The sequence below is a fragment of the Grampus griseus genome (genome assembly GCF_964374135.1).
Source record: "Grampus griseus genome assembly, chromosome: 3".
Taxonomy (NCBI): domain Eukaryota; kingdom Metazoa; phylum Chordata; class Mammalia; order Artiodactyla; family Delphinidae; genus Grampus; species Grampus griseus.
In genome coordinates this window covers 112,497,878-112,520,742 of record NC_139019.1, presented here as the reverse complement: position 1 = coordinate 112,520,742, position 22,865 = coordinate 112,497,878, and the positions used below count along the sequence as shown (strand labels likewise).

The window sequence follows — 22,865 nt, the reverse complement described above, 5'->3', positions numbered from 1 at the left end:
ACTGCTGGAGAGGGTGTGGAGAAAAGGGGACCCTCCTGCATCGTTGGTGGGAATGTAAATTGGTACAACCACTATGGAGAACAGCAAGGAGGTTCCTTAAAAAACTAAAAATAGAGCTACCATATGATCCGGTAATCCCATTTCTGGGAATATATCTGGGAAAAAAACATAGTTCAAAAGGATACATGCATCCCAACTGCAGTGCTGTTTACAATAGCCAAGACATGGAAGCAATGTAAATGTCCATTGACAGAGGAGTGCATAAAGAAGATGTGGTACATACATACACTGGAGTATTACTCAGCCACAAAAAAGAACGAAATAATGCCATCTGCAGCAACATGGATGGACCTAGAGATTGTCATACTGAGTGAAGTACTGATAAGTCAGACAGAGAAAGACAAATATCATATGATATCACTTATATGTGGAATCTAAAAAAATAGTACAAATGAACTTATTTACAAAAGAGAAATAGAGTTACAGATGTAGAAAACAAACTTATGGTTACCGGGGGGAAGGGGGCGAGGAATAAATTGGGAGATAGGGATTGACATCTACACACTACTATATATAAAATTGATAACTAATAAGGACCTATTGTATAGCACAGGGAACTCAATACTCTGTAATGACCCATATGGAAAAAGAATCTAAAAGAGTGGATATATGTATTCATATAACTGATTCACTTTGCTGTACACCTGAAACTAACACAACATTGTAAAACTTCTGTTTTAATTTCTGTAAATGTTATAATCTACATAAACAAAAATTCCTCGCGGCCCTCCGTAATTTTACAGAGTGAAAGGACTGCTGTGGAGAGCCTCTGCTGGAGAATAATGGTTATTGGTATTCTTTTTGCCGTCCCCAGAAAGGCAAAAGGGCAAGTCTGAAGTTCTCCAAGACCAGGATACAGGCACCAAACCTGGTGCTTAGCGTGAAATTCTGTTCTGTCTTCAGCCGCTCTGAAAAATGGAATTCTGGGACTTCCCTGGCAGTCCAGTGGTTAAGACTCTGCAGTCCCAATGCAGGGGGCACAGTTTGATCCCTAGTCGGGGAACTAAGATCCCACCTGCCGCAAGGCTCAGCCAAAAAAAAAAAGAAAAACAAATGGAATTCCATCTGTAAACGTATTCCTGATGATGACACAGATCAGCCTGTACTAAGGTTCCCGTGGTCACCCAGCATGCCTAGCACAAGCACCTGATACAGAGTCAGATTCAACACACATCTTTTGGGTTGAGTGTATGACGTGTGGACTAAGGAAAACCCCCAAACTGTTGGTCCCAATTATTCCACAAGATTATCTCCTCCAGGAGAATCTAACAGGAAGAGGGGCCATTGCTGGTTGACCCCTCCCAGTACTGGCTACACATGAGGTTTGTCTGGGTTGGGGTCGAGTGCCTTCATTAAGGTTGAGGCCCATCCTTTTGCTGTCCAGGTGTTCCTGTGTGTGTGTGTGTGTGTGTGTGTGTGTGCAGAAAGTGTGCTGCAGGCTGTGTGTAACTGGCACGGGGGTGGGCAGGGCAGGCAGAGGAAGGGCTGTTACTTAGAGCCTGAAGTTGGCCTGTGCAGCTGAGCCAGCGGGAGCCCGAGAAATAAGTGCCCAGCATGGAACCCAGCTCTGCAAATAGATGTGGCTTTATTTTTAAAAATTATAAAATCAATATATGCTCACTATAAAAGATTGAAACACTATAGTGGTGCACAGAGAAATCACCATCATCATCAAAGTAGAAATTGAAAGCCTTCCCCCAATTCCATATTCCCAAAATAGCCACTATTAAGTTTGGTGTGTATCCTTCCAGATTCTTTTCAATATCTATATAATTATGCATAATTAGAATATATTTATATAACATATATATATTTTAAAAATTAATTTATTTTTATTTTTGGCTGTGTTGTATTGCTGTGCACGGGCTTTCTTTAGTTGTGGCGAGAGGGGGCTACACTTCGTTGCAGTGTGTGGGCTTCACGGTGCCTTCTCTTGTTGCAGAGCATGGGCTCTAGGCATGCGGGCTTCAGTAGTTGTGGCTCACGGGCTCAGTAGTTGTGGCATGCAGGCTCAGTAGTTGTGGCGCACAGGTTTAGTTGCTCCGCGGCATGTGGGGTCTTCCCGGGCCAGGGCTCGAACCCGTGTCCCCTGCATTGGCAGGCGGATTCTTAACCACTGCGCCACCAGGGAAGCCCCAACATGTATATTTTTAAAGGAGTAACAGCACACATTTTACCCTTCCACTTCATTTTTGCACTTAATATACGGCCAGCATCATATTTCCATGTTAACTTACCTCCTTAAATCACGCAGAGGAGCCAAGATGATCAAAAGAAACTGGGACAGGTTCTGACACCTGCAGAAGGTTGTTGTGGATCTCAGCTCATCAGGAGCACCCAGCAGAAGACCCCACCTGGCCTCGTGAATACAACACTCTTCTGAACAAACTGGCAACCAGCAGCAGCGCCAGGAAATGGTCTAGCTGAGGAGGACTTAAGAAACATGTTCTGGGTTGTGCTATACAAAACATCTCAGGTTCCCCCGGGAATGAACCAGATGCTAGTCAGCCTCTCTTCACCAGCATCCATAGTGCCCGCCGGGCCCAGCGATGCATGCAGACCCATCTCTCATGTAAACAGAACCGTCTCTAACACGCCAGAATGGAAGTACCACAGGGGCCCTTCATGGCTGTCCCCAACATCAAGGACAGCGTCTGCATGTCGTAAATGCTCAAAAATGTTTGATGACCGAAGGAATGAGCAAACATCCTGCTGCTAGCGGGGTGAAGAGTTCAGACCACAGCCTACAGAGCTGCCCGGGGACCCCGCAGTGCCAGGGATAGTAAAGGAGAAAAATCAAGGAGACCACACTGAGGGTTTTATTTCAAGCAGGGAACCCTTTGCTACAGTAACAGCATAAGCTGAGGAGACTGAACACTTTCAACTCGGTGCCAGAGCCATGCTTTGTGTTGGTGCTGGGTCTGCTGGGGGAGGGGACTTTCAGAGACATTCTCCAAATCACTCAAGGGGGATGGGAGACAGTGGAAAAAGCAAGGAAGACCCTTTCAAGGGGGAAAAAAGGGGTGGTGGGGGGGGAATCTAAGGATATTTTCCCCACCAGGATTTAAGCCAGGAATAGATGCATCACGCTGGCTGGAGGCGGCTTCCCAGGGCCCCGTGTTGAGAAGGATTCGGGAGCTGCATTCAGCTCACGAGGAAGGGGCTGTATGACTGATTAGGGACGCTCTTGGGGGCGTGGAAGTGGCAGTGACATCATGGACACATAACAGCAAAAGAGCAGTGGCCTCCCCACGTGGTCCCAGGGAGAAGTAAAATTTAGATTAGTGACATCATAATGGAAATCAGACTGTAGACAAAGAGTTCATTTTGTTCTGTTTTGTCCTCCATGTGAACATAAGGCCCAGAGAACGCCCACCCGACCTGCGCTCAACGCCGCCATCCCGGAGATGTTGCAGCCGCGCATGTCACTGTCCGGGGAAGAGAAACCTGCTACAAGGCTTCCCCGCCGCCCTGCCCACCTGAGGCAGCTGGGGAAAAAGAAGCGAGCTCGCCATCTGAGTTCCTCTCCTCACCTGTGTCGAGCGGGCTCCTCTCTGGGCCGGTGACATCCACAGGGGTCTAAGCAGAGGGAAGAATGAGGGTGGTCAGTCTCTTGGAAGCCAGGCGGAAGCATCTGATACAGAAATGTTTTTATTTGGGAGCTTCGAGACAACTCCAGCTCCTCTGTGAATTCCCAGTGAGTTTACAGCAGTCTTGGGGGCAGGGTCCATTTGATCCTGCTTGATATCAGGTGCCAGTGAGGATCTGCAATGGATGGTCATGAATCAAAGGTCCTTCCAAGGCAGCAGCTCAGCGGCCCCAGCCCAGAGGTGAGGAAGAGTGCTTGCAACTGGGAAAGCAGGGATTCCGGAGGTGAGACCGGTTGGCTGAGGGTCGGCGGGGAGGCGTTCTTTCTCTTCAGTAAATTCGCTACCGCAGGTTCTAGAGATGCCGCCATCAGTATCAGCTGTAGCAGAATGAGGCCCTGGTCAGGTGATGCTGGCTCTGGGAAGAAAGAGGAAAGGTAAGACTTTCATCTAACTGGGATTATCAGTCAGCGAGATCCAGGAGTCAATCCATCTGAAAACTGTTTTAGTGAAGCAACACTGGGCAAAGTATCGCCATGAGAACAGACTGGGGAAAGGCTATGAGGTTGTCCGGGGTTATCTGTACAAGTTCGATAAAAGATATTGTAGGAAAACATGTATCTTCCTGCCTTGAAACATGAATTTTCCTGAAGTTGAAAGTGGGCCAATGAAGTTTGAATATCACAGCAGAGGGCGGGCCAGCATCATTCCAGGAAATTTCTGGGGGCAGGGGATGCTGGCGGGCCGGTAGGGATGGTGCAGTTGGATTCACAGGCCTCGGACCTGAGAATTCAGGTCAGTGCTTGGATTCACAAGCGCTGACCACTGAGCAGTGGCTGGGACCCCACTTCTACCACCAAAGGTCATCTTCCTCGTACAGTCTGATCCTGGTTTCTCCATGTGAACAGACAAAACTAACCACATCACAAAACCACCACCTTGTGCGGTATTTACTGGGCTTCAAATGATCCTTGGGTCACTCATATGTGTGATCTGGGAGCGAGATAACTGAGTGGATGAGTGAGAGGGAAGTGCTCTTCCTTCCCAGGACTTCGTGGGAGCGGGGTGGGGGGGGGCGGGGGAGGGCTCTGTATCCAGTGGTTGGAAGGGGGCTGGAGCTGTTTGGGGCTGGACTCTATTCCCTGCAGGCACCTGGAAACAATTCCACGCCGTTCCCACCACCTGTGCCCAGGAATCGCGATAGACAGCGTCCCACCACTTTTTAGGCTCCCTAATTCTCTAACTACCTCATCCCACTCTGTCCTCAGTCTAGGTTACAAGGCGGGCACTGGCTGCCTTGTCTTCAAAGAGTGGGTTTTACTGCTGCCTGGGGCATGACCTGCCCGAGACCTCAGCACGACTTGATAAATTCAGATCCAGGACTCATTAAAGGGCTTTGGTGTTCTTGGATTAGAGGAGGAAGTTGAACTCCTTGGGTGAGGCTTGCTCAAGACGAGGCTCCGGAAGAGTCACTGGGAACGCCCTCCTCCACCTGAGAGGCACCAGCCCCCTTGCCACCCCAGCAAAGAAAAGGCACACAGACAGCTGTGCCCCTTGTCCTATCAGAGCGCTTTCAGAAGGAAAAGCTTCCAGTTGGGGCACTGCTCTGAAAGGTCAAATCCAGGACAATCAGGATGGGGCTTGCTAGCAACGCCTTCTTCCCTCCTGAAGCAGCCAATCACCAGGGTGGCCACAAGTGGCAGGGTGCCACGGCTCAGGCAAGCGTCCAGTGACTCTGGGATCTGTGAAGGCTTGGCATTAAACCCGCTTTGCAGCTGAAGATTTAATGACATGGAAAAATGGTCCTGAACTAGTAAATGGGAGGAGTGAGTTATAAAATACTGAGTAAAGTTGGATCCCATTTGGGGGATAAAAAAGTTGGAAGAATATTAACAAGGTCATGAGATTACAGGTATTTTTATTTTGTTCTTTCTGTTTATTTGTATTTTCTATTTTTTCCTACAATAAAAATGCATTGATTTTATGATAGGATTGTTTTAAAGTCACTTTCATCTGTTAAAAGGGGGATGTGGCCAGTATCTGAGCACAGCTTTAAGAACCAGACTTCTCTTCCCTGCCTTGGACATAACCCAAGTTCAGTGACTCTTTACCCAGGATATTTAATTATGCAAAATGTGTTGCTGCCCTTTTCCTTTAGTAGGAGAGGGCAAAACGCCAGCAAAAGCTGCGGATATAGGTGCTTTAGTGAAAAGCTCAAGCTTGGGATTTAAAGCCAGCGTCCAGGGCTGGGCCTGGGCTCATTCTCATCCATCCTTCCCTTGGCTCTAGGGTCTGGCCCCATCCATGCATCCTAGCCAGACTCTGATGCCCCAGGGCAGTCAACAGGGAGGCTGGCTAGACCTTCCTAATGAAGACAATCCTTTCTGAGAGAATTTGCAGTCACCACGACTGAAGCAAAATGGTCTCTTGTTTTCTAGAAAATTCAGTGACTAATCCCACTTTGTCTTCTGAGCTCTGCACACAACTAGTTTGGGGCTAGAGAAGGAGAAACAGGGGAGGAAAAGAAGGGGAGGAATTGAGGGGATATTGGAAGTTGATCATCCGTCTACTCAACGGTGTTTCTGAGTGGCCATTTGTGTGCCAGCCTTCGTGAGAACCACTAGTGATACAGAGGTGAAAACATAGTTACAGCTCTCCTGGGACCTTCGTGCTGGCTGGGGAGTGAGGAAAGTTGGCAGGCAGTTATAATGCGAGGGCATGTGGTAGGGACACAGCAGAGCCTATAGCAGGCGCACATCCTCCTGGCTGAGACATCAGGGCAGGCTTCCTGGAGGAGGAGACCTCTACACCAAGGCTTGGACAACAAAGAGGAGTTGGTGAGGCCAAAAACAAGAGGAAGGCCTGAGAAGACGGTGTCAGGCAAGGGTGGCATGCACAAAGACCCAGAGGCGAGAGTGAGGATGGTATGTTTAAGATGCTGGTGAGAACGAGGCTGTTAAGGACTGAAACATAACCTAGAGGGCAATGGGAAGCCACTGAGGACACTGGAGCAAGGGAGTCACTTGTTCAGATTTCTGTTTTTAGATCCCTTTGGCTGCAGTGATCTTTCTACAATGAGAACAGGAAAAGGAGAGGGTGAGGGAGGCAGGGATGGTATAGCAGAGGCTGTCCTCTAGAGCTCTGGGAGCCTGTCCTCAGACCTAGACTGAGTTCAGCAGGGAGGTGGGGAGATGCTGCCTGTGTAACAGGCTGTGGGTACCCTGGTTCAAGTCCTCAGTCTTGAGCCTGGGTTATTTAAATTGTACAGTGAAGCTAAACACGCGTCTCTTCAAGGGCTGTTGAAGCTACTGAATGGGAAACAAGATAGGTGAGCTCACTATAAACAGGTAAGTTCTGTGTCGACCTCAGTTACTGAGCGTCCAGCTCACCATCAGCCACAGGTGGGCATTTCAGAAGGGCTTTTTGATGACAAGAAGGGTGGCAATTCTAGCCCAGAATTAACACAGATTAAACAGGAAACAAATGACAGAGGGATGTTTCAGAAGGCCACACCATTTTCACCTCAAAGAACAAAGTTTTAAGCTCCAGGAGGGCACAAGCGGCTGGGAAAGAGGTGCACTGACCTTGCGCTCAGGGGCTGGTCGCCACGTGGTCCCCGCGGATCGCCTGCAGCGAGAGCTCGTACCCAAGGAACATGGCCGCGCTCATGGGGAAGCCCCGCACGGCATTGACCGTGATGCCTCTGAAAAACACCTTTGGCAGGAGGCGGCGTTATCACAGGGCACTGACCTGCACCTTCCGCAGGGCTGCCACCGAGGGCAGAGCCAGGGCCGGCGCTGCTGCCCACCCACGCAGCCCCCTGTCCCAGGCTGGACCCTACAGAGCCCAAAGGACGGGGAAGGTGAAGACCCTCCCCGCTCAGCACACACACACCCCAGCCACGCCCCCGCCCTCAGCCACGTCACTCCTGAAGGCGCGTTCCTTCGCAGGCCCGGTACGCATGCGCTACATACTATGCGCCCACAGGTGAGTCCCGCGAACACCACATACGCTCCGCTTAATTGTTGCGCTCTCTCGTGAGCATGCGCACACATGCTCGGTTCTCGGGACTCTGCAAGTCAGAGCTCCACACGCTTTGCAGTGGTAGAGCACCCGGCCATGACCAACATCTGTGACAGGTGCTTCACAGGATGTCCCCAAAGGGGCAGGGTAGGGGGAACTCAGGCCCTGCTCAAGGTGACACACCTGGAGTCCAGATACAGTTTGCCAGTTAGTAGCTGTGTTACTTGGGAAAATAGCAAAGTCTCTAGAAGTCAATTTTCCCAACTGTCAGATGGGGGTGATAATACCATTGACCTCCTACAATTTTTGAGGGAATAGATGAGACGTTGCTTTTAAAGGCATTTTCACAGTGCCTGTCCAGCAGTAAAGCACTCCTTAACTGTTGACAATCACACCACCATCCTTATTATCAGCAGTCACCACTTCATACAGAGTAAGCACTCCACTTCGCTCATTAGTGCTGAGGTGTGTTAGTACCAGTGGCCTAAACCCGGCCTTTAGTACATGAAGACTGTATTTGTCTTCACCCCTAGGGAATATGGTAAGATGCTTTCCTTCCACCCTGAATCTTCCTGCCTGGTGCTGGGTAGACACTGATCTCTGTGGTGTGGTTGCAGCCCTTGGGAAGTTGATAACCTACTAGGGAAGATAAGCCCCATTCAGGAGTAACTACAGCATAACCTAGAACATGATGAGAATAAATAAAGGCCTTGGTGAGGGGTGGAATGGGGAGGAGCTGTCATTAAATGTCTTCTTTGGGAAGAGATCACGTGTCTGAAGGCAAATCACTACCCAAGTGTGAATGACCTGAGAACTGTCAGGTGTAAGATATAAACTTGTTTATTGATGCCTGTATAATTTACTGTTTACGGACTAGACCTGGTACTATAATTTTCAGAAGGTAGAAATCCCTTACATGTCCCCAGTTTTCTTAGTTGTTGGACACTGTGATGTCAGGGTAGGTGCAGGCCACTGTCATGGGCCAGGACATCAGGTGACAGACATCCTTCAGGAGAGGAGCCTGCACCATGGCACTCGTGGCAGCCTGGGACATGCAGCTTTGTCAGGAAGGAGAGAGAAGGCCCTCAGTGTACCTTGGGGGGTGAGGGAGCCTTGGCCCCAGGGAAGGGAGCTTAAGATCCCCAGAGGTGAGCAAGTGGCCCAGCCTAACCCTGGAGCAATTCAGGTAGGGGGCAGGAAGGCTCCTTGTAACATTAGGACTCCTCTCTAATGTCTAACCTTTATGGAATTCCACAGACTCAGCCAGAGTGACTGAATAGCAGCAAGGAACTGGGTCAGCCTCTGAGAGGAAAATTCCATGCCGGGTGCACAGAGAGGCTCCCGTGTGCACCGGGGTTTGGCTCTGCAAGGCGAGGCAAGCCAGGCAGGACGCAGCTTGGAATGTGACCCTCCTCTCCCATAGCACTGGGCCGTGCAGGAGCCGTGGGCCACTTCAGGCAGCCAGAGTTCATGAATGCATGAACGAACGAACTCCTTGATGTGAAAAAAGAATGGTCTCTGGGGCTGAAAGCATCCTGGTGGTGGTTGTGGTAGTGGGGGATTTCCGGAGTGGAGGGAGGCCTTCAGATCCCCCGAGTGGCAGAACAAAAGAGTAACCAACACTGGTGCCTACTTACCCCTAGCTATGGCCTGCTCTGCTGTGAGGCCCAAAGATGGCAAAAATAGTGCAGAGCTACTGGCTATCACCTTGGCTTTTGGAACACAAAAACAGTAGACAGAGTCTTTCCTCATGAATCCTCAATGGCTCCCCACTTCCCAAGGTCAAGTCCATACCCTTCCCTGGCCTGCCAGGACCCACATGCTCTCTCCTTGCACTGCTCTGAGCTGCCTCTTACACTTGACACTGTGGGCAGTATATTGGCCTGCCATTCATTCCTCCTAACAGGCCAGCTCTCTCTCACCACTGAGCCTCTTCTGGTCCCCTCTGCTGGAATCCTCCCCAGACTCGGCTATAGCCTCTGGTAGCCCTGCCATGGCCACCCCAAGTAGGATTATGGCCCGCTGTCTTCTGTGCCCTCAGTATCTCTGCCATCACAGCACTTCTCACACCATCCTCCAATCACCTATGACTTGTCTATCCCTTCATTAATAGTCCCAGTCAGAACTTCCCTGGTGGCGCAGTGGTTGAGAGTCCGCCTGCCGATGCAGGGGATGCAGGTTCGTGGAGCGGCTGGGCCCGTGAGCCATGGCCGATGAGCCTGCGCGTCCGGAGCCTGTGCTCCGCAATGGGAGAGGCCACAACAGTGAGAGGCCCGCGTACCGCAAAAAAAAAAAAAAAAAAAAAGTCCCAGTCAGAGTAGTGACAACAGGGCTGTGTGTGTGGCTCACATCTGAATCCCCAGCATCTGCACGGTGCTTGGACTAGAGGATCCTCTATAAATCTTATTAAATGAATCAATGGATGGATGGACAGGCAGATGAATGAAGGAGTGAATGAATGAATGAATGAATGAATGAACGAACGAACAAACTCCTTGATGTGAAAAAAAAAATGGTCTCTGGGCTGAAAGCATCCTGGTGGTAGTGGGGGATTCCTGGAGTAGAGGGAGGCCTTCAGATCCCCCAAGTGGCAGAACCAAAGAGTAACCAACGCTGGTGCCTACTTACAAATGGTCCCCTCCATCTCTCCTCAGAGTCATCCAGTCTCATCCCACTGTCACAAACCCCCGCACAACAGTCACCTCTGTGGAGCTAGAGGACATCAAGTCACTCCTCCAGCCTCCTTATTGCAGATGACAGCTCTCCAAGTGTGAGCCATGCTCATGTGGTTTAGGACGATCCTCGCAGCAGGCAGAGAATGGATCCAAAACTACCCCACCTTTCTTCCGTTCTGACTTGGGAATGCCCCAGAAGTCCATGGACTTACTAGTTCCCCTACCATAAAGACTGCTTTACTGGTAATCACTGAGTTACAAGGGGCTACTAAGATTGGGTACCATTGCCATTATTTCACTCCTTTCCAGTTCTTTACTATCACTGAGTTCTTCTTCCATAGGGCAGTGAGAATAGGTTGCAGCCTCAGTGAGCTGCAGTAAAACTGTTTGGGAATGCACACTCCACAAAGCCAGCACTCAAGCTCAGTAGGATTGGAGCCACCCCTCGGCCTTGGGAAAAGATGCTCCACCTGCCGCAGCTGGGGATCTGACTGTGAGACCACCCAACTTTCCAGGGCTGTATAAGATTATCTTTTTAATCATGTCACTATGTATGTTTATATGCAAGCACATATACAAACATACATAAATACACATACACACATATATGCTTGCATAGGCTGTGAATATTTTGAAAATATATCACAAGAAACTTATAACAGTGATTGCCTTTGAGAGAAGACTGGCAGGGGGTCACAGGAGGGACATTTAGACAGTATATCCTCTTATACCTTTTGAAGCTTCCTATGTTCACATACTACCATTTTTTTTTTTGCGGTACGCGGGCCTCTCACTGTTGTGGCCTCTCCCGTTGCGGAGCACAGGCTCCAGACGCGCAGGCTCAGCGGCCATGGCTCACGGGCCCAGCCGCTCCGCGGCATGTGGGATCTTCCCGGACCAGGGCACAAACCCGTGTCCCCTGCATCGGCAGGCGGACTCTCAACCACTGCGGCACCAGGGAAGCCCTACATACTACACATTTTTTAAGCAACTAATAAAAAATAATTTCAGTCAATGATGTGGTTAATCAAGTTGAATATTGCTATCTCTGCTTAAAACCTGTCTCTGACTATAAACTTTGGGTCAGACACTTTTGAGGTTAAGAAATCAATCATCTGACCTCAGTTGTTTTCTAGGACTTTGCTTTTAACAGAACACAGTAAATTTTTGGAGGAAATAATATCAGCAATATATTTTGCTTCTACAGGACTTTTTGGAAAAATGATACATTAATATTTGGGGAAATAGAAAAAAAATCTCAAATAAAAACTGAGCATCTCTTTTGAATCTCTGTTATGTGTCACTCTGTATTTGTTGGTTGAATCACAAACTGTGCTTCTGCTAAAAAAATACAAAAGACAATTGATTCAACATGTATTTATGATAAAAATAATAAAGGCCATATATGACAAGCCCACAGCTAACTTCTTAATCAATGGTGAAAGGCTGAAAGCATTTCCTCTAAGATCAGAAAGCATTTCCTCTAAGAAGATCCACTCTTGCCACTTTTATTTAGCATAGTATTGGGAGCCCTAGCCACAGCAATCAGAGAAGAAAAAGAAATAAAAGGAATCTGAATTAGAAAAGAAGATGTAAAACTGTCACTGTTTGCAGATGACATGATACTATACATAGAAAATCCTAAAGATGCCCCCAAAAAACTACCAGAACTCTTCAATGAATTTAGTAAAGTTTCAGGATACAAAATTAATACACAGAAATTTGTTGCTAACAATGAACTATCAGAAAGAGAAATTAAGAAAACAGTCCCATTTACAACTGCATAAAAAATACCTAGGAATAAATCTAACTAAGGAGGTAAAAGGTACTTGGTAAACTATAAGACATCAATGAAAGACACTGAAGATGACACAAACAGTTGGAAAGATATACCATGCTCATGGATTGGAAGAATTAATATTATTAAAAAGACCATACTCCCCAAGGCAATCTACAGATGAAATGCAACCCCTATCAAAATATCAATGGCATTTTTCATGGAACTAGAACAAATAATTCTAAAATTTGGATGGAAAAACAAAAGACCTTGAATAGCCAAAACAATCTTAAGAACAAAGAACAAAGCTAGAGGTACCATGCTCCCTGATTTCAAACTATACTACAAAGCTACAGTAATCAAAACAGTATGATACTGGCACAAAAACAGACACATAGATCAATGGAATAGAATGGACGACCCAGAGATGAACCCATGCTTATATGGGCAATTGATCTATGACAAAGGAGGCAAGAATATAAAATGGGGAAAATAAAGCCACTTCAATAATGGTGTTGGAAAAACTGGACTACTTTCTCACACCCTATATAAATGCAAAGTGGATTAAAGACTTAAACTAAGACCTGAAACCATAAAACTTCTAGAAGAAAACATAGGCTATACATTCTTTGACATCAATCTTAGCAATATTTTTTGAGATCAGTCTCCTCAGGTAAGGGAAACAAAAACAAAAATAAACAAATGGGACTATATCAAACTAAAAAGGTTTTTCACAGTGAAGGAAACTACCAGCAAAATGAAAACGCTGCCTACTGAATGACAGAAGATATTTGCAAATGATATATCTGATAAGGGGTTAATATCCAAAATATACAAAGAACTCATATAACTCAACATCAAAAAACCAAACAACCCAATTAAAAACTGGGCAGAGGACCTGCAAAGACATTTTTCCAAAGAAGACACACAGATGGCCAACATACATATGAAAAGATGCTGAAAATCACTAATCATCAGGGAAATGCAAATCAAAACCACAATGAGATAGCACCTCACCCCAGTCAGAATGGCTATTATCAAAAAGACAAGAAATAACATGTGTTGGTGAGGATGTGGAGAAAAGGGAACCCTTGCACACTGTTGGTGGGAATGTAAATTGGTGCAGCACTATGGAAAATAGTATGGAGGTTCCTCAAAAAAAATTAAAAATAGAACTACCATACAATCCAGCAATTCCACTCCTGGGTATTTACCTAAAGAAAATAAAAACGCTAATTAGAAAAGATACATGCACTCCTATGTTCATTGCAGCATTATTTACAATAGCCAAGACTGAATTAAATATTGACATTTGTGAAAACATGGATGGACCTAGAAGGTATTATGCTAAGTGAAATAAGTCAGAGAAAGACAAATACTGTATGATTTCACTTATATGTGGAGTCTAAAAAACAAAACAAATGAACAAACATAACTAACCAGAAACAGAGTCATAGATACAGAGAACAAACAGGTTGTTGCCAAAGGGGAAGGATGTTGAGGAGGAGAGAAATAGGTGAGGGAAATTAACAGGTACAAACTTGCAGTTACAAACTAAATGAGTAATCGGTATGAAATGTACTGTGTGAGGAATATAGTCAATAATTATGTAATATCTTTGTATGGTGACAGACGGTAATTAGACTTATCATGGTGATCATTTTGAAATGCATAGGAACATCAAATCACTATGTTGTGTACCAGGAACTAACAAAGTGTTGTAGGTCAATTATACTTCTAAAACAAACAAATAGAGAAAAAGAGATCAGATTTGTGGTTACCAGAAGTGAGGGGTGGTGGGAGGGGATATACAACATGTAATGTACAACATGATAAATATGATGAACACTGCTGTACATTATGTATGAAAGTGGTTAAGAGAGTAGATCCTGAGTTCTCATCACAAGGAAAAAAGTATTTTTCTATTTCTTTAAGTTGTATCTATATGAGGTGATAGATGTTCGCTAAATTTATTGTGGTCATCATTTCATGATATATGTAAGTCAAATCATTATGCTGTACACCTTAAACATCTACAGTGCTATATGTCCATTATATCTCAATAAAACTGGAAAAGAAAAAAAAACAACTGAGGTGAGAATTCTAGGAACATGGCAGAGTAGAAAATACCAGGACTCTGTCTCCTCACCTAGATAACTATTACACAGACAGAATTTGTCTGATGTAACTACTTTAGAACTCTGGAGTTTACCGAAGGCTTCCAACTTCCAGGAGAGGGTTTGGGCAGTGGTTAATTTCAGTCAATGTCAGCATTTAGCACAGTAGCAGCTACCCATCCCCCATCCCAAGCCCTTTGGCAGGCATCTATGCACATGTTCCTGGAGTAACCTGCACACAGCTTGTGGGAACCAGGGTGGGCAATGAGAACCTTGTCCTCCAAATACTGGACATCTGTGTTCTGGTCACTGATTGCTGTTTCTGATCATGAGGTGCAAAGAGGAGGGCAGTCATTCTTGTTTAACCTCCCCCTCCATCTTGCAACCCCCTTGTTCACTGGCTGAAGTGACTTCCAGGGAGTTTAAAGGGATGGTGCCCCTTTCCCTTCCCTTCATTTCTCTCTTTTTCCTCTTTTGGGAGCCAGACTAGGACATTCAAAAGCGACTGCATGTATGAGGAAAATTAGAAAGTGACTGCGTATGCCCAGGGAAAGGCACAGGCTCAGAAAAACACTGAGAAAACCTTAAGTTTACACCTCAGATTGATCATTGGCACAGAGATAGTCTACAGCAATCAAAAATAATAACAAAACCCACCACACCCTGGGGAAGAGGGAGAATTGGACTTCTAGAGTTACCACATTATTAGATTCAAATGTCTAGTTTTCAATAAAAAATCACAAGGCATATAAGAAACAGGAAAGTGTGGTCCACTCAAAGAAAAAAAATCAAAATAAAATGTCCCTGAAAAAGACCTGATAGCATATCTACTTGACAAAGACTTTAAAATATCCTTCTTGAAGATGCTTGAAGAACTAAAGAAAGATGTGAAGAGAGTCAAGAAAATGATATGTGAACAAAATAGAAATATCAATAAAGAAATAGAAAACCCAGAGAGAAAGCAAACAAATTCTGGAGCTGAAAAGCACTGAATGAATGAATGAATAACTGAAATGAAAAATTTACTAGAATGATTCAAAGGTTTATTTGAACAGGCAGAGGAAAGAATCAGCAAACTTAAAGATAGGATAAGAGAAATTATTGGGTCTGAGTGACAGAAAGAAATAACACTGAAGAAAAGTAAACAGAGCCTAAGGGACTTGTGGGAAACTATCAAACAGAGCAACATATTCATTGTAGGAGTCCAAGGAGAAGAGAGAGAGAGAGAGAGAGAGAGAGAGAGAGAGAGAGAGAGAGAGAATATATGAAGTAATAGGGCCAAAAACTTCCCAAATATGATGAAAGACATGAATATAAACATCAAAGAAGCTCAATGAACTCCAAGCAAGATGAATTCAAAGAGACCTACAAGAAGACACATTATAATAAACTTTTGAAAGACAAAGAGAGAATCTTGAAAGCAGATAAAAAGTATCCTCTGTAAGACTTTCAGCAGATTACTCATCAGAAACTTTAGCAGCCAGAAGGCAATGGGCGAATATATCCAAAGTGCTGAAAGAAAAAGAACAAAACTGTCAAGAAAGGATTCTATATCCAGAAAAACTATCCTTCAAGGGTGAGAGAGAAATCAAGACATTCCCAGATAAACAAAAGCTGAAGGAGTTCATTACCACTAGATCTACCTGGTAAGAAATTCTCAAGAGAGCCCTGCAGGCTGAAATAAAATCACTAGACAGTTAACTTGCAGCTGTATGAAGAGATATTGTAAAAATCTCACAAAAGGTAAATACATGGGGAGAGTGACACTAGCATCATGGCAGCCCCAAATGTCCCTTATTTTGTCCTCAGTTCAACAACAAAAATTCAGCATCCATCCATGAACAAAAGTGCCTCTGTGGGAGTTGTGGGATCCAGTACCATACACCAAGGGACCCAAGAGGAGTCTTTCCCACCTGTGCATCAGCTAATAGTCAGACAGACCTCAGTACTGGCAGTGAAACCTGCAGTAGCCTGTGAATTGGCTCCAGCCACTCTTGGCTGTAGTCCAGGAGCAGCTGGAGAACACTGACTTGGGAGGTCACACACAGATGAGAGAGCCTTTGTGGAAGTCCAGTTTTCCAGAGGACAAGCTCTGGCACTCCATTGGAGCAAAAAAGCAGAAGTTTGGACACACTGGAGTGGCAGTTAGTAAGGATTGGAGGGCTTGGGATGAGGCAAGGCCTCATAGGTCAATAGTAACATTAACACTAATAAAACTACTAATACTAATGCTAATGATAAACAGATGACTCTTTCTAAATGTTCTCTATGTGTTATACATTAAACTGAGCACTTTTTATATGCCTAATTTAATTTAACCTACAAATATCTCTGCTGCTCATGGTAGGGGTGATTGTCATTGGAGAAATTGAGGCCCAGAGAGGGGAAGCTTGCCTGGATTCCCTCAGTTCACAAGTAGCCAGACCTGGCTTTGCACTTAAGTCTGCTGACTAAGAGGCATGCCAAGAAAGCCAGGGGCCCATTCAAGGAAGAGCAAGCATGAGGGTACTAGGGGGTATAGTGGGAGGCAAGAAAGATGGGGATGTTTATAACTTTGGACACTAGATGTGGAAAACTGATCTTCATTCTGAGATAGTTTAGAGGCAAGTAGAGGCTTGGGTTTAGGATAAGCCCTTTAGGTTCAGGAGAAGGAAGACAAGGCCAGGCTGGAGGCTGCCTCAGTAGCCGAGACCAGAGGTGATGGGGTCTGGACTTGTGTGGGGTGGAAAGCAGAAGACAGATCAGGGAATTGGAACCTGCAAGATGTGATGATTGAGGTGGTTCTGGGAATTCCCACTTACAGGAGGGGTGAGGCTGAGGTGCTAAGCAGGGCGTGAGGAAGGAGCTCCTAGCCTTTCTGGATGAGGAGGCCAGCTTTGGTAACACAGATGTGGGTCCAGACCCCGGCTCTGCCACATACCAGCTGTGTGACCTCAGGTAGGTTACCGGTCCTCTCTGAACCCATCAGCTGGGTGCACACCCACTTCTTCCTCCAGGCCGGGGCAAGGACTGGATGAAACAAGTGCTTCATAATTTAAAAGCCAGCACCTCGGTTTCCTGATTCTCTTCTCTGTAGTCTCACATCTTCCAAAATCTCTGACCCTACCTTCCAGGGACTGACACTGACCCTGCATGACTGCTGTGGGGCTTACTTTAAGACCTTCCTTCTGGTAACTCTGGGAGATACAGTCCAGGACACCTTTGTATTTGTTTATATAAACCCCGTCAGCTTGCAGTCGACTCTTCACGACATCCATAGGAGTTGCTGTCCCCCAAGAAATCGCTCCTGTTAAGAGAGAGACAAATAGGTATCAGGGGCTGGCTGGTTGGGGTCTGGAGGGGACCCGGCTCCCTGCAGATTTCCACCATTCAGAGGCTTCATATGCTGCTGGGGGACGTGGAAACAGCTCAAGGTCAGGACCTATGAAGGGGGTTCTTGATCCTCCCTCGCCACTGGCTGTGGGACTTTGCAGAAGTCTCCTGCCACCTCTAGGCCTTGAGTTTGTCTTCTGTAACATGGGCCAGCAGCACCTATCTTCGTGGGGCTCCTATGAGGACAATAACCTGAGGCATGTGAAGCATGTAGCACAGGGCCAGGTCCATCGCTAGTGCTTCCTAAGCAGAAGGATTTATCAGCAGCTTTTATTGGAGGAACAGGAACAGGCCCCATAGTACTTTCCGGGCACAGGGGAGGGAGACCAGGGTGAGGCCTGAGGCTGAAGGCTGGCAGCTCCCCAGAGGCAGGATTTACTCTGAACATGAAGAAGACGCTAAACAAACACTTTCCCATAGCCTGCTTGCCAAGGAAGGGTCAGCTTAGGGATTGCAGAGAAGAGCAGGGTCAGGTCTTTAAAAAGCTCTTATCTTTTCCAGTGATGTGGAATAGAAGCCTTAGGACCATGTGCCGCTGGGTCATCTTCATTGGATAAGTTCAGGTGTCCTGGTTTGAGTACTTTGTGACTTTAACGGACTCTAAGAAAACAACGCCAGGTTATTGTATAAACAGAGAAATTGGCACATTCTTTGATGGGGAGAGAAAAACAAACCGATGCCAAAGTCCAAGGCAGCTGGTTTGCAAGGTTTTGTAACTGCGGCCCAGCGGCTCCCAAAAGAGGCCTTAGCCTGTCCCCAGCCCCCTGCCCATCCCAGCCTCCTGCCCTTGGTCCTCTGGGAGCCCTCTGGACCTCTCGTCCCTCCTGCCTTCTTCCAGGATAAATGGGGCCGCTTTTCCCCTGGAGTCAGCCCAGGTGCTGCCCTGGCACACTCCCCTGTTCTCAGCCCATGGGCGAGGGTATTACAAAACCAGGTTTGACTGCCAGGCTACACGCATCTGCTCTCACCAGAAATGAGAGCAGCCGGGGCCTGTCTGCGTTCTCAGTCAAGAATTACTTACTGAGCACTTACTGGGAGCTGGCACAGGCCAGGCCTCAGGCACAAGGCGGGGAATGGGAACACTGGGGTCTGGTGGCTAAGATGTGGGCTCTGTTATGTGTTTCCTAAGTTTCAAGCACAGCTGATTAGGTAATGAGGAGGAGGGATGACAATTTTCTTCTGTCCAGTGGATCCTTCCCATCAGCATCAAACATACCATGTTATCTGTCTTTTTTTTTTTTATTGGAGTTTGGTTGCTTTACAAGGTTGTGTTAGCCTCCACTGCAGAACAAAAGGAATCAGCCATACACATACAGACATCCCCTCCCTTTTGGACTTCCCTCACATTTAGATCACCACCGTGCATCAGATAGAGTTCCCTGTGCTATACAGTACGTTCTCATCAGTTATCCGCCTTCTTGAGAAGCAATCCTCTCTTGACTTCCATACCCCTCTCTGACTACAGCTGTGTTTCTCTCTCTCCCGATACAGCACATTCAAATCTCTCAGAAGTGTTTTTTTGTCCTTGGGTTCTCCAGTTTCTTTCATCCCATTCTCTCTTGATCCCACTTCAATCAGGTTTTCACACCCTTCTCTTCATCAAAATGGGTCTTGTCAAAGTCCCTGGTGACCTACTGCATTGCTAAGTCCAAGCAGTGGGAATAGCAAATGCAAAGGCCCTGTGGTGGGGAGAGAGCCAGGCACAGTCAAGTTTCAGGAAAGAGACCAGCGTGGCTGGAGCAGAGCAAAGTAAGGGGACGGTAGCAAAAAAAAATGAGTGCGGAAGGGTAACAGGCAGCTGGAATGCTGATGGTCTTGAAACCATTGCAAGGTCATTGACTTTTACCCAAGGTGAAATGGGCATGCAGCGTGGGTTCTGAGTAAGGAGGTTAAGTAACCAGTCCATGGTCACAAAATGACTAAGTGTGGATTTGAACTTGGATCTTTCTGACTGCAGAGTCCCTACTATACTGTCTGCATTAGCTGTGTGACCTTGAGTTGGTCACGCTGAACCTGTTTTCTCACCTGAAAAATAGGGAGACTTATTCCTACCTTCTGGGGCCAATGAAAATCTCACATTGGAAAGGTTTGCAGGGTGCCAGTATTCAAAAAAGGTGAGCCATGATAACAGAGTTTCTTTTCAAAGCTCAGTGATACCTGACACAAAGTAAGTGCTCAAAATATACCTTCCAGCTGAAAGCTGTAAGAGTCCAAATAGGGACTCAGAGAGAAGGGGATGGGAGAAAGAGGGGGGACCATTCCCCATTCCTAGCCCTTTGTCTGCCTGGCTAGGTCTGGCCATAGCAGGTACTTAACAAAGAATTGTTGGATGAGTGTCTGGATGAACCCTGCCCTTCCCCAGGGCTGAGAAGGGTATGGTAGGCTCCCCAGCTGTCTTGCTGCCATGGTCAGCACGGGGGCAGGGATCAGCCATGCCGCCCTTACCTGCCATGCCTCCCGCCAGCCACACAGCACAGGGGCTGGGGCCTGTGTGGGCCTCGGGCGTGATCCAGTCACTCAGGAACAGATAAGGGATGAAGTAGAGGCAGTAGCCCGGGACGTCCCGCAGCAGCATGGCACTGGCGCCCCGGTACAGCCCTGCCAGGCCTTCAGTCCGCACGATGGTTATGATGCAATGCACAGGCCCCTGGTAGGCTGGCTGCTCCCCAAGAGCTGCCACCCTGGGCTTCAAACCAAGGTTGGCTGCAAAGACAGTGCAAAAAGATAGCAAGTGACCTGGGGGCAAGAGAATGACCACTGTCTGGCATTGGAGTCAGCCCAGCCCATTGACAGTTCCCACTCACGTCACCAATTGATTTTTACCAAAACTTCTGACCGTCTTGGCAACTCAAATGGGTATTCTGAAGTCCCAGCAGGGAGCTCCTGCTAGCATGTTCAGCCAGACTGGACAAAATCCCAGCCAGGTGATAAAGCACCTGTTGCCTTAGAATGCCCAGAGGTTCTCGGTCAACCATCACTATGTCTTTTTAAGTAAATGTGACTGCACGATGCCTTGGATCAAATATGCTGAGGAATACCAAGCTCCTTCTTGAAGCAGAGGCTGGAAAATCCAACACCCTGTGTGTGTGTGTGTGTGTGTGTGTGTGTGTGTACTCATGCATAGTGTGGTAAAAAGTGTATGAGATTTGGACGCAGACTGTCCTGGTTCCAAATCCTGGCCCTGCTTACCAACTTTCTGACCTTGGTAGGCACCTGTTTAGCCTTTGTTTCCTTACCTTTGAAAAGGCGACAGGCCAATACTGTATTGTATACTTGAAAGTTGCTAAGAGAGCAGGTCTTAAACATTCTCACCACATACACACACAAAATGGTAACTATGCGAGGTGATGGATGTGTAAACTGACCTCATCTTGGTAATCGTTTCACTATACATACGTGTACCAAATCATCACATTGTGCACCCTAAACTTACACAAGGCTATATGTCAACTGTGTCTCAATAAAGTTGGAAAATTGTATTTTTTAAATAAAAAAGAGAACAGGCTGTTGTGAGTATCAACAAGGTAATACCTATAAAGAGCTCAGCATGGCGCTAGGAACACTGTAGGGGCGCAATGTTATCACCAGATTATTACTGAGACCAAGTTGACTGGTGTGAGTTGGGTGCAGGATGCACTCGCTGGAGGGCTGGACATGTTCTCACTGACTCTCTCCAGTCCTGGCCAGGCTGTGCCCTGAAACAGCTGTAGGGCAGTACTGGTGCCATTGGCCCTCAAAGTCCAGGGGCACAGGGTGCTGTCTCCTTAGCTGACCTCTGGGGTCTCTGCTGGCAGATCATCAGTTGTTATATCAGTAGCTTCTTTATAGGACATGTGTAAACAGCAAGTAGTGACTCTGTCTGTCCCTCTAATTCTTCCATCGGGCTTCTTCCATCTCCCTGCCTCATGCCTGTCTGCTCTGCTACGGACCTTTTATTTATTTATTTATTTATTTATTTATTTATTTATTTATTTATTTATTGCGGTACGCAGGCCTCTCACTGCTGCAGCCTCTCCCGTTGCAGAGCACAGGCTCCGGACGCACAGGCTCAGCGGCCATGGTTCACGGGCCCAGCCACTCCGCGGCATGTGGGATCCTCCCGGACCAGGGCACGAACCCGTGTCCCCTGCATCGGCAGGCGGAATCTCAACCATTGCGCCACCAGGGAGGCCCCTGCTACGGACCTTTTGGCACAGCTTTGACTCATGGCCAGAGAAACCTCCTAGTCCCAGTGCAGATAAAGTGGACTCATGTTCTCAACTTTCCCTTCTTGAAGAACTAACATGACATGGCCAGGACAGAAACAGAATGAAGCTTGCCTGTGACCACATGCGTATTTTGCCACCTGGGTTTAATGCCCTGTAATCACCCTCTCAATGGGGTTTTACACATGCTGGCTAAGAGACAGATCACTTTTGCTATATAGGTGAACATCCAAGCCCCCTACAGAGCCCCATCTTTATCAAATGAAGATTAGGAAAAAATACTCAGCTTCATGATGCCACAGCCCAAACCGGAGATTTAGGAGTAAAGTACAACCTGTCCTTTTCACTCAACCCAGAAGGAGGCGAGGTCCAGGGGGAGGTTCCTATTTGCCTGGAAAGTATGCTTGAATAAACTAATCCCGTATTTTCTTTCTATGTTGGGGGAACAGAGGCATCCTGGTCACGTACATTAGGCCAACTACAGCGTGGGCAGGAGGCTGAGTCTCATTCTATAGTCTATAGCAGGGAGTGAGCAGGAGTGGTGGCCAATTTTAGGGGCACATGGCCCGCTGAGCTCAGAGCAAGATCAGACACTGTGGTCTTTGAGAATCCACTGAGAGGTCACTGAACACCCCTTTCTCTCCCAAATCCACTATGATACCACCAGGGTCATCCTGGGAAATTCTGACATTAGCCCACATAGATGTTAATTGTCCCAACATATAAACTTTGCCTGGGCCATGCTCATGTCGAAGTAACAGTGATCTGTCCCAGGAGTCAAGGTTTTCATGAATCAACTGTGGGTATGATGTAGCTTTCAGAAGTTACTGATTGAAAGAGAATGTCCTGATAACATTCTGCTTGTGTTGGGGACAGATGTTGAAAAAAAAACTTGTCTAACCTCCAACTGACTTTGTCAACAAAAAACCTGTACTTTTTTCCTTTTCTTTTCAGGATAATCAATAAGGAAATTCTCTCACATTCTCCCAGGGTTGTAACATAAGTGATCTAGCTTTTATTGCTTGAAAATGATCCATTTACAATTATTA

At 46.7% G+C, this 22,865-nt stretch overlaps 1 protein-coding gene across 2 annotated transcripts in view; it reads right to left on the bottom strand.

Annotated features, from left to right (window-relative positions):
- Positions 1-2,886: 2,886 nt before the first annotated feature.
- Positions 2,887-22,865, bottom strand: part of SLC25A48 (solute carrier family 25 member 48) — a 43,358-nt gene continuing 23,379 nt past the window's right edge. The window contains exons 5-8 of one of the 2 annotated variants that reach the window (XM_082650093.1): positions 20,057-20,314; positions 17,392-17,525; positions 7,232-7,361; positions 2,887-4,065 (exon numbers count right to left, since the gene is read on the bottom strand). In XM_082650093.1, the coding sequence (XP_082506219.1) occupies positions 7,239-7,361; positions 17,392-17,525; positions 20,057-20,314 (515 nt within the window). In that variant the 3' untranslated portion in view covers positions 2,887-4,065; positions 7,232-7,238. The remainder of the gene's footprint in view (positions 4,066-7,231; positions 7,362-17,391; positions 17,526-20,056; positions 20,315-22,865) is intronic. The other variant, XM_082650094.1, reaches the window with a different exon arrangement.